Source organism: Acanthaster planci, linkage group LG02 (genome assembly GCF_054643075.1).
Source record: "Acanthaster planci isolate LZ-2023a linkage group LG02, COTS_SCS, whole genome shotgun sequence".
NCBI classification, from domain to species: Eukaryota; Metazoa; Echinodermata; class Asteroidea; order Valvatida; family Acanthasteridae; genus Acanthaster; species Acanthaster planci.
The window spans coordinates 30,068,527-30,081,692 of record NC_141778.1 but is presented as its reverse complement, the minus strand read 5'-3'; the positions used below and the strand labels follow the sequence as shown (position 1 = coordinate 30,081,692).

At 40.9% G+C, this 13,166-nt stretch overlaps 1 protein-coding gene across 1 annotated transcript in view; it reads right to left on the bottom strand.

Moving 5' to 3' along the window:
- Positions 1 to 13,166, bottom strand: part of LOC147800127 (sushi, von Willebrand factor type A, EGF and pentraxin domain-containing protein 1-like) — a 46,800-nt gene that overhangs the window by 7,702 nt on the left and 25,932 nt on the right. The window contains exons 10-11 of the mRNA XM_087132613.1: positions 12,619 to 12,899; positions 11,679 to 11,877 (exon numbers count right to left, since the gene is read on the bottom strand). Of these exons, the coding sequence (XP_086988739.1) occupies positions 11,679 to 11,877; positions 12,619 to 12,899 (480 nt within the window). The remainder of the gene's footprint in view (positions 1 to 11,678; positions 11,878 to 12,618; positions 12,900 to 13,166) is intronic.

Here is a 13,166-nt window from a genome sequence, read left to right as displayed (position 1 = left end):
CAAAAAGTTTTGAGGAGGCACATTGCCAGTCAAAAATTGGGGTGATGATCACAGGGTTGAAAGGGATCTCATAGTTGTGAAACAGATGATGTGTAGCAAGTGCTCGATGAGCTCTGGCTATGGACATATCAGTTATGCCAGAAAGTGGTAACTGGCCAGATGTTAAAGCCCAGGCAATTCAAACTCCTAGTGTCCGTCCTCCATGCTGGAAGAAACCACACTCTTTCATTCATGTGTGGTTTTCAAAGGACAATACGGGTGATTCATAATAGTGTGCCTCCAAGAGTTTGCAACACGTTGGCCAATCACAACATGCGAAATCTGTCAACCCTTTTCAAATGCGCATTGGGTCAACAGATTTTGCGAATTGTGATTGGCCAACGTGTTTCAAACTCTTGGAGGTGCGCTATTGTGAATCGCCCGTATTGGCATCTTAGAGCAATGGAAGTGGTTTCACTAGGGGACAAAAAAACCCAACAAAAACCTCATGCAGGATCATGCAGAATGGCCTCAAAGACGTTCACTGCAACTTAGCCCCAGAACCCATCAGACAAATTCAGCAGTGAACAACAGTTGTGAGTTCAGAATTCTTCCCTTAGTTGTGATGTGAAATTATTTCTCATGCAAATTTCTACTGCTAATAATTTCTACTACGAATAAACCAAAATTGTATGAATTCAAGCCACTGGTTTTCCACCCAATGTAAAATACGACGTAGCATAACGCAATCCAGACTGTCATTCAGAAAGTGATTTGCACCATTACAACCAAGAGCTTTATTTATCAACACAACCTTCTGACCAACACAAGAGCAAACTAGATGTGCACGTTGAAGGGGAAGGTAATTTTTCACTAAACAGCCAATTATGAAAGCACATATAATTATGTGACACGTGCCTCTCCCCATACGTGTGCTCTTTTGGAGAAGTGATCGACAAACCCAAATTACTTTTTGATTAAAAATATTCAGTTTTTCATTTCCAACTTAACAGCTGACAGACAATAAACGCTCCACAGGAAAGAAGAATAGGAAAAAACACAAGCCTGGCAATCATCTCCACATTTATTACAGCTGTTCATGCTGGCAGCCATGTGAACTAGCCAATCACAGCAGTGAAATCTCAAGACTAATTGGCACAAAGACAGCTTGAAAATTGAAGCTATTTAGAAGCCGCACCCAACTTTCTCTGACAAATATTAAAAGAGCGGAGAGAACATGACATAGTCAGAACAGCACAATACTCTCTGAGAGAATTACCGCTCATCTGGAGAGCCCCATTTGGGGAGTTCTATTACTCATAAGCATTGAAAGTGGAAACAGAAAGCAACACTACTGACAACATATGACCAAAGTGAATGTAAGTCTTCAATTGAGACAGACTGGACCAAGATGAATTCAACCCCAGCATTTGGAGATCTCGACATGCTAAATGCATCGATGACAACCGCACCAGCAGATGACGCCAATTTCAAAGTCCTTCACATTGTCAACTGCATTCTTCTGGTGTTATCAACAATTCTGCTTCTGACATTAAACCCTTTGTGTCTCTCAATTCTGAGAAAGGTTGAGAACATCCAGGAAACGACCAAAATATTTCTCAGATCTTTAACAGCCGCTGACATCGGCGTTGGGATTTTTCTAGCCTTACCAAACACTGTTGCAGCAATCACACAAACTAAAAACAAGGTCAAAGTACTTTGTGGTATACAAGCATTCATCAGCTGGGTTTGTATGAACAGTACACTGTTGTCACTCCTGTGCTTGACGGTGGACCGATTCGTAGCTGTGGTCTGGGCCCTGCGCTACCCTTCTCTTGTGACTGTAAAAGGAGCCCGGATCACTGTGTGCTGCATGTGGATGGTGGCCACTTTGATAGTTGTTGAGCAAGCCACTGTGGCACAGTGGACGCCACAGTATGGCGATTACATTTTTTCATGCCTCTTTCACCTTCCAGGGTCCGGCGTAATAAAACACGTGGCTGCAATACGCACATGTCTGACAATAATCTGTCTGTTGATAATACTGATAACGTACACCAGACTGTTCCTGATCTCACGCAAGCATGCTCGACGCATCGCTGACGACACCCAAGATGCTCAAGGAGCAAGACCGGTAAACCGCATCCACACCAAGACCTTGAAGACAGTGCTCACCATCGTGATGTCCAGTTTTGTCTCCATGATGCTGCCCATGTTGTACTTTTCTCTAATGTTATGGGAAAAGGGTATTACTGGCAAATTAGCATCCATGCTGATGTATGTACTGCCCACACTGACAAACAGCTGGTTCAACGTGTTTGTCTATTACCTACGCAACAAGGAATTCCGTGATGTGGCTCACAGTCTCCTGACATCTTACTACCAACTTCTGCGAAGACATGCTCCCTTCTAAGCAACTACCACACAAACAAGGTGACAACATTAAGTAACCTTCAAACGCAATGTGTTTGAATGTAATCAGCTATCAGTGTACGCTGTAAAAACGCACCCACCACAAATTTCCCTACGAACATTGGGAAATTCATTGCAAACAAGTCATTTGGAACTTTTTGTCATAAAGAGGCCAAATTGTCACCAGGGGGTAAATCCTAGGTTTCAAGAAAGTCACGTTTGAAGTTGGTCTCTTTTTCAAACGCTTATTTCCCCAGTATTTAGCATGCCTTTGACTTAACCAATGCTACTGCATCGAAAGAGGGGATCTTAAAATGAAACGAAAACTACAACAAAAAATTCACACAAGTCAATTAAAATTGTTTATTTTGTAAACACACGTTTGCCCTTCAAGTAAATGCAAAATGCGGTACAGTTGAATTTTGCCCCAGGTAGATAATCGTGATTTAACCTGATTTCAGTAGATTTGGTAGAAAATGATTACACCAGGTTGTAGGCATTGGACAGCCTGGTTGATTTTGAAAAAGAAAAGAAAAGAAAAGAAATTTGAAAAAAAACATGATTTGGGGCCAAATTGTCTCTTTGTGAAAACAGTGACAATTTGAAGCAATACATCAAACATGCAATCACAATTACATGTACATGTACATTATTTGGGCATTAAAGCATAATCTAGTCTTAGGGTAAGTCAAACTTTCCCCTGATCTTAGCCCAACTCAATTGTTAAACAGTAAATATGCTGAGGGAAGCTACAGTGACATTCTTATGTGCCCATTTAGGCTGCTGACAGACTACCAAAACACAAAATGGTTGCACCATGATAGACAACCATTGCCTGGGTTATGCATTTGTGGCTTTTGAAGTTGTTGAAGAAGCCACTGAAGCAAAATGGATGTCAGCCTATACATGTATGTTGATTTCATTGCCGTGCATCTTTCACCTTAAGAGGTTTTCCATAGTAAGGTTCAACATGTGGCTGTAACAGGCACAGGTCTATAAAGCTGCCTGTTAGTTGTACTTCAAATGTCCACCAGACTGTTCCTGATCTCACGCAAGCATGCTCAACGCATCACTGATGACACCCAAGATGCTCAAGGAGCAAGACCAGTAAACCACATCCACACCAAGACCTTGAAGACAGTGCTCATCATTGTTGTGTTCAGTTTTGTCTGTATGATGTTGCCAACACTGTGCAGTTTATGGAAAAAGCAAACTACTGGAAACTGAGTCAAATGTTGTTCAAATTCCTGCACAATGTATTTCCCCAGTGCACGTCTATAATACGTAAGTCTCTCAACTGTACACCACAAGAATTCAAGTCGAATGGATAATGTTTTAATGGAAAGTAATGCTCCAAATATTGTGCTTTGTTCCCACAGAAGTAATCCTGTCCATCAAAATCTCTGCCATAAGAAATACACAAAACAAGGGAAAGGTCATCCAAACTGGTTACTAGTGATTGGATTGATCTGAAACAAAAGCAGCTTAAACTCCTTCCCTACATTAAGTGTGGGTCGGGTCTACTAGAGAATACCTATCCAAACAGTCATTACATAGGCAAATTTCCCATGCGCCTATTATTTATTCGCTGAAAAGATTTGATCAACCGTGATGCATCCTGACCTCCCATAATGCAGCGTGGCCTCACCACCATGATTGTCCTTCTTTTCGAAAGTGACTTAAACAGGTTGGTGCCAGAGTGGGGGAGGACGGGCAGGAGAGGACTTAATGTGGGGGAAGGAGTCTAAGGTGCTCCACCTACCCAAACAGTCACGACATATGCAGAGAAGCACCAGTCTAGGTGGGGGGGTTGGCAATGATATATGTAATGCCGAGAATACACCTTCACACATAAACAAGGAAGAATCTATAAATTTAAGAAATAGTAAGGAACTTCATAATGACTTGTAGTCCGTCCTACAGGAGGTCCCCTTTAACCTCTGCAGTGCGGACAGTAAGATAGTCCAGCCATTTGCGATGTCGCTCGGCAGGACATCCCTCAAGTTGCCGGAGGTAAAGGAGACTTCCAGCATGCAGCTTTGCAGATGCCTGCAACAGAAATGTCTAGTGTATTTTTTCACAGGCTTCTCAACTACAAATATGTGTCATTCTAAAAAGGGTAAAATGCTTAATGAAAACACAAATATAAACTCTAAATAATCTAAACTCTCACACTAAAAACAGAAGCAAAGAATAGAATCCACACTGCATTCAAATCAACATGTTGATAGACTGCATGTCAACATTTTCATGAGAAAAAGATGGATTTGAATGTGACATATTACCCCAAGATTGGACTTTCAGCTACTGAATGATAGCTCAAAACAAAATGCAGTTTTGTATACAGAATTAATGTGACAACAAAGATAATTTTCCAACTGAGAACACTGATCATGAAAAACTCGTAAACTTAATTTTGATCAATTTAATGCGGATGCATGCTTTAAAAGTCTCCATATCTCCTGATATTTTGTCAAGACTGGTTTACCAAACAAATTTCTTCAACAATAAATCAATGCAGGATGACATGTGTTCCCTTAAACATGCTCAATCACATTGCCAATCCGCACAATGAGTAGTGAACAACAAAATCACTCTCAAAATGGCCGTGCCTTGGATGACAAGTCTTCTTTGTTTGCGCCCTACATTTATGTCAAAAGAAATCGACAAAGTTAATGAAAAGTAAATACCGCTCCGGCAGCAGGACCAGTCAAGGCAATATCATGCTTAAAGTTAATGAGCATTTTTGTTCTTTTTTCAAGTACACCGTCTGTTTGCAGGAGAAACACAGCCTGGTGATGCACAATCAGCTTCTGCTATGAGAAATATTCCCGTGTGAGAACAATCGTTTCTAGCCAAATGAAGTTTTTTGTTTAAAGCAACCACATCTTTGAGTTGGCCAATCAGATTTATGGAACCCAAGGCTGGCTCCCATACATCCGCAGCAATACAATAATAACCAGCCTGATTGGTGGGCTGAGCCCGTATCAGTTTGTGGCAATAGTATGGCCCACATTCATTTGAATCAGTGTGGAAAAGAGCCAAGCTTGTGACTGCATTTTCATTTGGAAGACTTCATCAAGTTCTCTTTCTCTCAAGATTTCATTCTAGCCAGCAACTTGAACACCAAATCAATAAGTGGCCACGGATTTGATACAAGTTGGAAGTAGAGAGTAAAATTTACCGTCCTGTTGCAATCATGAACTCAACCCTGCAGTTTGCTGATCTGGACTCTGACAATGTATCAACAACTTTGGAAAGTGCTGCAGACATTGAAGCTAATGCTGGCCACACTGTCACCTGCATGCTTCTGGTGGTCTCAACTATTCTACTGCTGACATTAAACCTGTTGTGTCTTTTAGTTCTGAGAAGAGTTGACAACATCCAGGAAACAACCAAAATATTTCTGAGATCCATGACAGCTGCTGATCTTGGCATGGGGATATTTCTGGCCCTACCTGCTGTTGCTGCAATCACTCAAACTCAGTACTTTGAAGCTAATGTGCTTTGTGGTATACAAGCATTTGTATCTGATATTTGTTACTTTTGTACCCTGCTATCACTCCTTGTGCTTGATAGTGGACCGACTTCTAGCCATAGAGTTGGCCCTGCGCTACCCTTCTCTTGTGACAACAAAGAGAGCTCAAATCATTGTTTGCTGTGCTTGGTGTGTTGCCACTATGGCCGTAGTTCAGCTTGCGACCGTGGCACCATGGACACCATTTTACTCTGAAACAATTCTCTCCTGTATATTTTACCGAGAGGGATCACATGCATTGGACTATGTCAGAGTCATAAACACTGTTATTGTGTCAGGCTGCCTGTTGGTTGTACTGATAACGTACACCAGACTGTTCCTGATCTCACGCAAGCATGCTCAACGCATCGCTGATGGCAACCCAAATGCTCAAGGAGCAAGACCAGCAAACCGCATCAACACCAAGACCTTGAAGACAGTGCTCCTCATTGTGTTGTCAAGTGCTGGCTTTATGATGTTGCCAACTCTCTACTTCAATCTTTTTAGTTCTCCAAGAAGGCAACTGTGCACCAAAATGTCAATCTCCCCGTGCTTTATACACTACCCCAACTGACAAACAGCTGGTTCAACGTGTTTGTCTATTACCTTCGCAACAAGGAATTCCGTGATGTGACTCACCGACTCCTGACATCTTACTACCCATGCCTGAGACAGCAGGATCCCTTCTTAGTCAACCACTCAAGCAGTGGCAACAGCAATATACCCCCATATACATGTACAAACATTGCAATCTTCCTAAGACCCTCAAGAGAGTCAGTTTTGGTCTGCTGCCGTTTCTCTATGTTGCTCTGAGGGTTTTCAGACAGAAAAAAACCTACTTTGAAGAGTAAAGACGAAACCATGCTCGTGTGTTTCTATAGCCCAAACTGACTAACAGCTGGTTCAGTACATTCATCTATTACCTCAGCAATAAGGAGTTTCAGCAGGTGACACCATAACGATCAGCTCCTTATCCTATTACCAACACCTGAAATGGTACGTTCCCTTTCAAGTGCATGCCAAACACACCAGTTAACAACCAGAAAACATACATGTACGTCAAAAATAGACAAAATTATTTTAATAGACTTGTTTGGCTGTCCATAAAATTGAGGCAGCACTCTGAGCGTTCAGGGCTCCTGGGTCCAGACCACATGGAGTCAGGCAGGAACAGCTGCATTTTCTCTGGGTACATCACTCTGTAAGTTCATGTTCAATCAATCCTCGCTGAGTCAATTCAGGGGGTTCGACCTGTCTCGTTTGAACAGAGTTTTGCTGAGAACTGCTGCGTGTTTCTCCAGGACAAGTTGGTTGCTGCTGAGGGTGATGAATGAATTTGGCCATACACCATGACATGTCTAACCAGCTGACAATATCAATATCAGGCAATAGGCAAATCACATCGGTAAATAAAGCCACGTTTCTGCACACTTTTTTTCTAGTCTACCTAAAGGTATAAGCTCCTAAAATTTCATTAATGTAACTTGACACTAAACAAACAGAAGCCAAGGAGAATATCCCCACTGCATTCAAATAAAAATGTTGATGGTCTGAATGCATTGTTTCCATGAGGAAAAAGATGGATTTGAATCTGACATATTACCCCAGCATGGGATTTTCGGCTACTGAAAGATATATTTAATTCAATAATAGATAGGCCAAAATGATTAGAAATATGCAGGCATTCAGACAGAATGCCCACAGATATGCATGCAAATCTCCAACTTGGAACATGTTAGGCAGAAAAACATCACGATAAACTCAAAAACATAAACATGATCACATTAATGATGCAAAAAAAAGAGACTTGTACAAACATGGCGTAAAATCTAAATATCTCCTGATATCTCCTGGGAAAAAAGGAAATAAACAACAGAACAAAACCCTCGTTACTTGTAACATAATGCAGACAATGCAACCCTGGTTGATAAACATGCAGTACCTTTGGTTAATTTCAAATGATGGCAACAAGTCAACTTGTGAACAAAGTTTGCCCAGTGTGAAATCAGCCGTGGAACAGAAATATTTGTCTCATTTATCTAGTTTGTATTGGTCAGCAGAGTCAAAATCAAGTCAACACAACCTGTCCTATGCCAGTCACAGGTCACTTAGTCCTGATCCAACTCCTAAACTATTTATGTGAACTGCACCCCAGGGGTTCCCTTGCCATTGTTCATATTGTTGGTTCTGATCTAACTCGTTAACTGGTTTGTGAATTGACTTGAGGACCAGATGACTCACTCAATTCCAACCTTGCTGGTTGGTAATAAATTGAAGTATCAATTGAATAGTATTAACATCTTAGAAAAAAAAAATCGTTACCTGTAGAAGTGAAACGGTGACCTGCACTTTGGGCCATACCGGTATGTTATATCACTCTTATGCTTTGTTCATGGCCTTTAATGCTGTGTACATGTTGATTAAACACCCAAATGAATCTCTGGAATGTGATCCATCCTTACCATGGGTCATTGACATTATTCGGGATATTCAATGGTGCGACCACAAAATAAACTCTGTTATACATACTGTTGAATTATGTGGGCAAATAATGCACAGTTGTAGCTCTGCACACAAACTGAAAAATTTCAGGTAAAAACCTCATGTTATGCCTTTACGCCAAGCTAAGAAAGTAAACTAACGACATGTACGCAGAGTAGATTCATGCAGATACTATGTAAAGGAGCTCGTGAACGTTTCACATTTGTGCAATGGAAAGAGTTAGCTTCATTTGACATACTGAATGTTCCATTCTACTCGGCCTTGCCTCCTGAACAGAAAATGGAACAATCTGCCACCCCATGAAGTACCACTGCACTCATAGACGTTCATTTTTTGTATTATTTATGAATCACTTTCAAGATGTAGGTACCCGCTACTACATCTGATTCGAACCAGCCAAGCTCGGTGGTCGAGTGGTTAAGACGTCTGCACTAGTAAGGAGGATGTGGGTTCGAACCCCACCCGAGTAAGCTTGTGAATTTTTCTGCGAGCTCTCAGACAAGCACTGAATATACATGTACAGTGTCTATAAATATATACATCAGGTGAGGGCAAAACATAATTGAATTATCAATCACGGTAAAGAACTAATGTGCATCAATAGACCTTTCTAGCACATCCAATCATATGAATGGGCACAGTGTACACATCTGTCCTATTAGTCTTAAAGAGGGATGTACCTGTATTTTCGCTCAGTTTTAGTTGGTGTTATGATCGCTGCGTAATATTTTTAACACTTTTTAGTTTGAAAGCCTCTGGTAGGCAAAACTGTGATTTTGACAGAGGAGAAAAAGCACAAGTCAACTTATGCAGAGTAACATAACCTTCATTCTACCGTACATGTACCTCTCACTTAAACCATATTTAAAAGTAAAAAAAAGTAGCCTCATGCCACACACGTGACAGACTTCTTCCCAATATAATGAAACCTCCAGTTGTATTGGAAAAAAAACAATAATTTCGCTATTGTCAGTGTGCCTTGTAGTTGCATATTGTATGCTAACACAAAAGTAATCGAGAGCGAAAGAATTTTGAAAAATAGTTGTTTATTGCATGTGAGACATTGGACTCATTTTTCGGAGAGTGATCAGTGTGGACATGTACTCTAAGTCAGTTGTGAATTTGTGTTATAAAAATGTATCTGAACAGTGTATATATATATTTAACTGCCAGCTTAGCATTTTAAAAATTATTCTTAAATGTTAAGGAATTTATTTCTATCTGCAGTAGAAAACAATTTAAACAGAAACATGTTTAGCATCCCCAACGTTGTTTTGGAAACCACCACATTTTTCTCTCTTTTTTTTTTATTTTACCTCAGGAAAAAGAGGTAAAAAAAATGGCAAAAATGTCAACACATCCATCCAAAATACATGTCAAACTTTTGCAAGTCCGAACTTCTAAATTTAGACTGCATCAGTCACTTTGCATTTTATACAGTCGACCATGCGATCTCCAACCATGAATTTGCATGGCCACGTCCAAACTTCATTACCACAGTAGCAAATATACCACATTTGCCTATGGAAGCAACTGTGTTTTCACATTGTGCAAAACCGGGCGGCAAACTTACTAAACAATAATAACTACTGTATTTCAGTTCTCTTGTCCTGCATGTCACCTTTTTATGTCCTTGAAAAGTGGAAACACAAAATACTGTTGAAAATTTGAAAAAATAAAAATTGCAGCCATCTTGAATGGAGAAAAATGACACGCCCCAGCTCCTTTCTTCTCTCAAAAACCGGGACAGTTTACATGTTTTTTTTCACTTGGCCACTGGGCCATTTATTCATTCTCTGTTCTCTTTTAACTATCTTTTGACCGATCTGAAAAAAAAATGCTAGCCCCTTTACCTCTCTTGGGTAAATTAAAATGGCATTGTGTACATATTCTTGGTAAACCCCTATTTTTTATTTCCTTAAAAATCTGACAAAGCCTTACAGCATGAAGTGATTGATCTTTGCACAAAATGAGAAACAAAGTTTGTATTTCTGGCAATCGAGAATACATGTTTGAAACTCTGCAAATTGTAGACAATTAGATGCACCAATAAAATTTGTTTAAAACTTAAGATATTCATATGAGAGTCTACCTATTTCTGTTTTTTCCATACCCAAGGCAATTTGTGATGCTAAAAATCAACCATTTCAGCCTGAAACACTGGGATTATTTTAACAGGATCCAGGAGGGGGGTGCACCTGGCACGTGACCCCCCCCCCCATTTTCTTCATCATTTTGAAAGGAAGCACCTCTTCCTTCATTCCAAGTTTGTCACCTACTCCCCTATCTGGCTATTTGACCTAAAAGGTCGACAGAAATTTTCAACTAAAAATATGCGTCACTTACACGTTTGAGTTGAACTTTATTCCAGTTGCCCGCCCTTTCAGAAATGTTATCTTTCCCCACCAAGTTGTGGGTCTAGGGGGATAAATTCTTCCATAAACAGTCTAACTATAATCACTAGTAAAAGAATCCTCAACCTGCCCCCCCTTGTGATAATAGTATTTCCAGAATGCTAGCATTTTCAAGCCTTTAAAAAATAACAAATAAGTCTTTAGGGATTTCTAATTGGAAGTAGCATGCCATTTTGTTGTAACTGTGTAGCCAGTGTTCCCTAAAGTGTAGCTGCAATGACTTTCTCACAGACACAACTTTACGTCCCTTTTAGGTTAAACTTAAATGCGCTGAATGTGCACTGCAAGTGCACTGTTTAACACACAGAGTTATCCATGCTTTCTAAGGACACTGTTTTTGTGACGTCATCTATGGAAGACATGGTTCGGTGCAATGTTTTTTGGGGGGTTCAAATTATGATCCCAAAATTAACACGCTGAAAACATTTATGAAGAAGGGGCCATTGCCTACTTATTGCTGTGTACTTACACAAAAAAATCACCAAGCAAGAGTAAATTTAGGCTGGCAAATCTTTAAAAATTCAAGAGTTTTTCGTGCACAAACTAATGTAACATCGAGGCTTCTTCCTGAGATGACCTCACAGTTTTGCTCATGAATATGGAAATACTCATTAGCATAAATACCAAACATGCAGGAAAAAACTTTTTGAAATAGTGAAATAAACACTGAAAGTGAGGTCAACTGAGACACGAAGATGCATTTTGGAGGTCTGTAGTAAAAGAATTCCATTGTATCTACCCTTTAACGTCTAATATATAATTCTCCACCGACTCAGCAAATGTAACCGTCAACTACTGGGGCATGATATTGGTTAGTATTAGAGATGGACAGAGAAACTATTGCCTATACTTACAGCATGTACCGCCCCGCCGTATATGGCCCTCCTCGCAGACCAATCCAGGCACCGTAGCAGCATCCACGCTGGTGTGCTTCTCGAAGAATGGGGCCAGCAATTGCCTCACTGAGCCATCCAGGTCATTCAGAAGGACCTCTTGGAGCGTCGAAACGAGCGTGTCGGCGTCCAGACTGGACTCAAGCGAGAAAGCGGGACGCTGCAAAAGGGAGGAGGGAGAGAAACAAACGTGGGAACCCGTTCAAACCGAGTATCAAGAAAAGGGGATAGCAGCGGGACTTTATCAAGCAAACAACTCCAACGTCATTATTACCCATGCTCATCAGGGCCATTAACATTCTTAAAACTGTCTCAGCTCCCTGAGGAGTCTATACAGCATGAACATGCTATTTCAGGGGCAAACAGCTCATCAGATACACCAACCGTCTCTACCTTCACAGGTTCCCACTTGTACCCCTTGGTAGAAAGAGGGAAGTGGGAGTAAAAGGGTCATTCCGACAGAGGGCTATTTCAGACAGAGACAGCGCCGCCAGAAACACCTGTCATTTGAACGCAACTCAGCTCCATCTCTGAAGCTGACTCCGGAGCTTGGACTTGATCACTCAGCTCCACGGAATCTACAATGAGTTCATTATTTGTATTGGATGTACATGTAACTGAAAACTTGCCCTCTGTCTGAATGTACCCAAAATGACTTACCCAAAGTGACTTGCCCAAGGTCACAACCTGTAACGTTGGAGCTGGATTCGAACCCATGGCCGAGAGTTACAAACCCTACTCATCAGGCCTTACACCTCCACAATAAAAGAATAATTGAACTTATTTATAGCCCTTTAAACCTATCAACAGTGCCTGACTGTAAAAAGCAATTTATTACATTGATTATTTGTTTTTGGTAAACAGTTTCACCCCCTGCTACACCTCTGCACCAGTCGCGCACCTTGGCCAGTAACCCTAGTAACGCATCCTTGTCGACCTCTCGTCTCAGTCTGTCCCCTCCTCCCGCTCCTTCCCCCGCATCCATTCCATGTGGCCCACAGGCCACAAGAACGCCCTCCTCCGTGCACCCGTTGCCGCAGAATCCCGGCACTGCCTTGTCCATCTTCCGAAAGAGTCGATGGTACTTCTTCCGCAGCGTGGATCCGGCATCGACCGTGCCACAAGGGCCATCAAAATAATGGATAGACTTCTTAGAAAGTGATCCATCTTCTCCTTTTTTTTCTGAGTGCGAGAGGAAAAAATAAAATTGGGAAATAAGTACACAAGTTCCTTTTAAAGCTGATAAAAGTTACATTCAACTTTTGGTTTCTAGATTAGACTGGTCTTTGCAAAGGCATTGCATCTCCAACTTTCAGAAACATTTTTTACATTTAATAATTTTCCTTTACCAAGTATACTGCACTACATAACTAGTAAGGAAAACTAGAATGCGGAGAAGAAGCTTTTCCAATCAACTAAATCACAGATTGACTTGAGGATTTATATTTA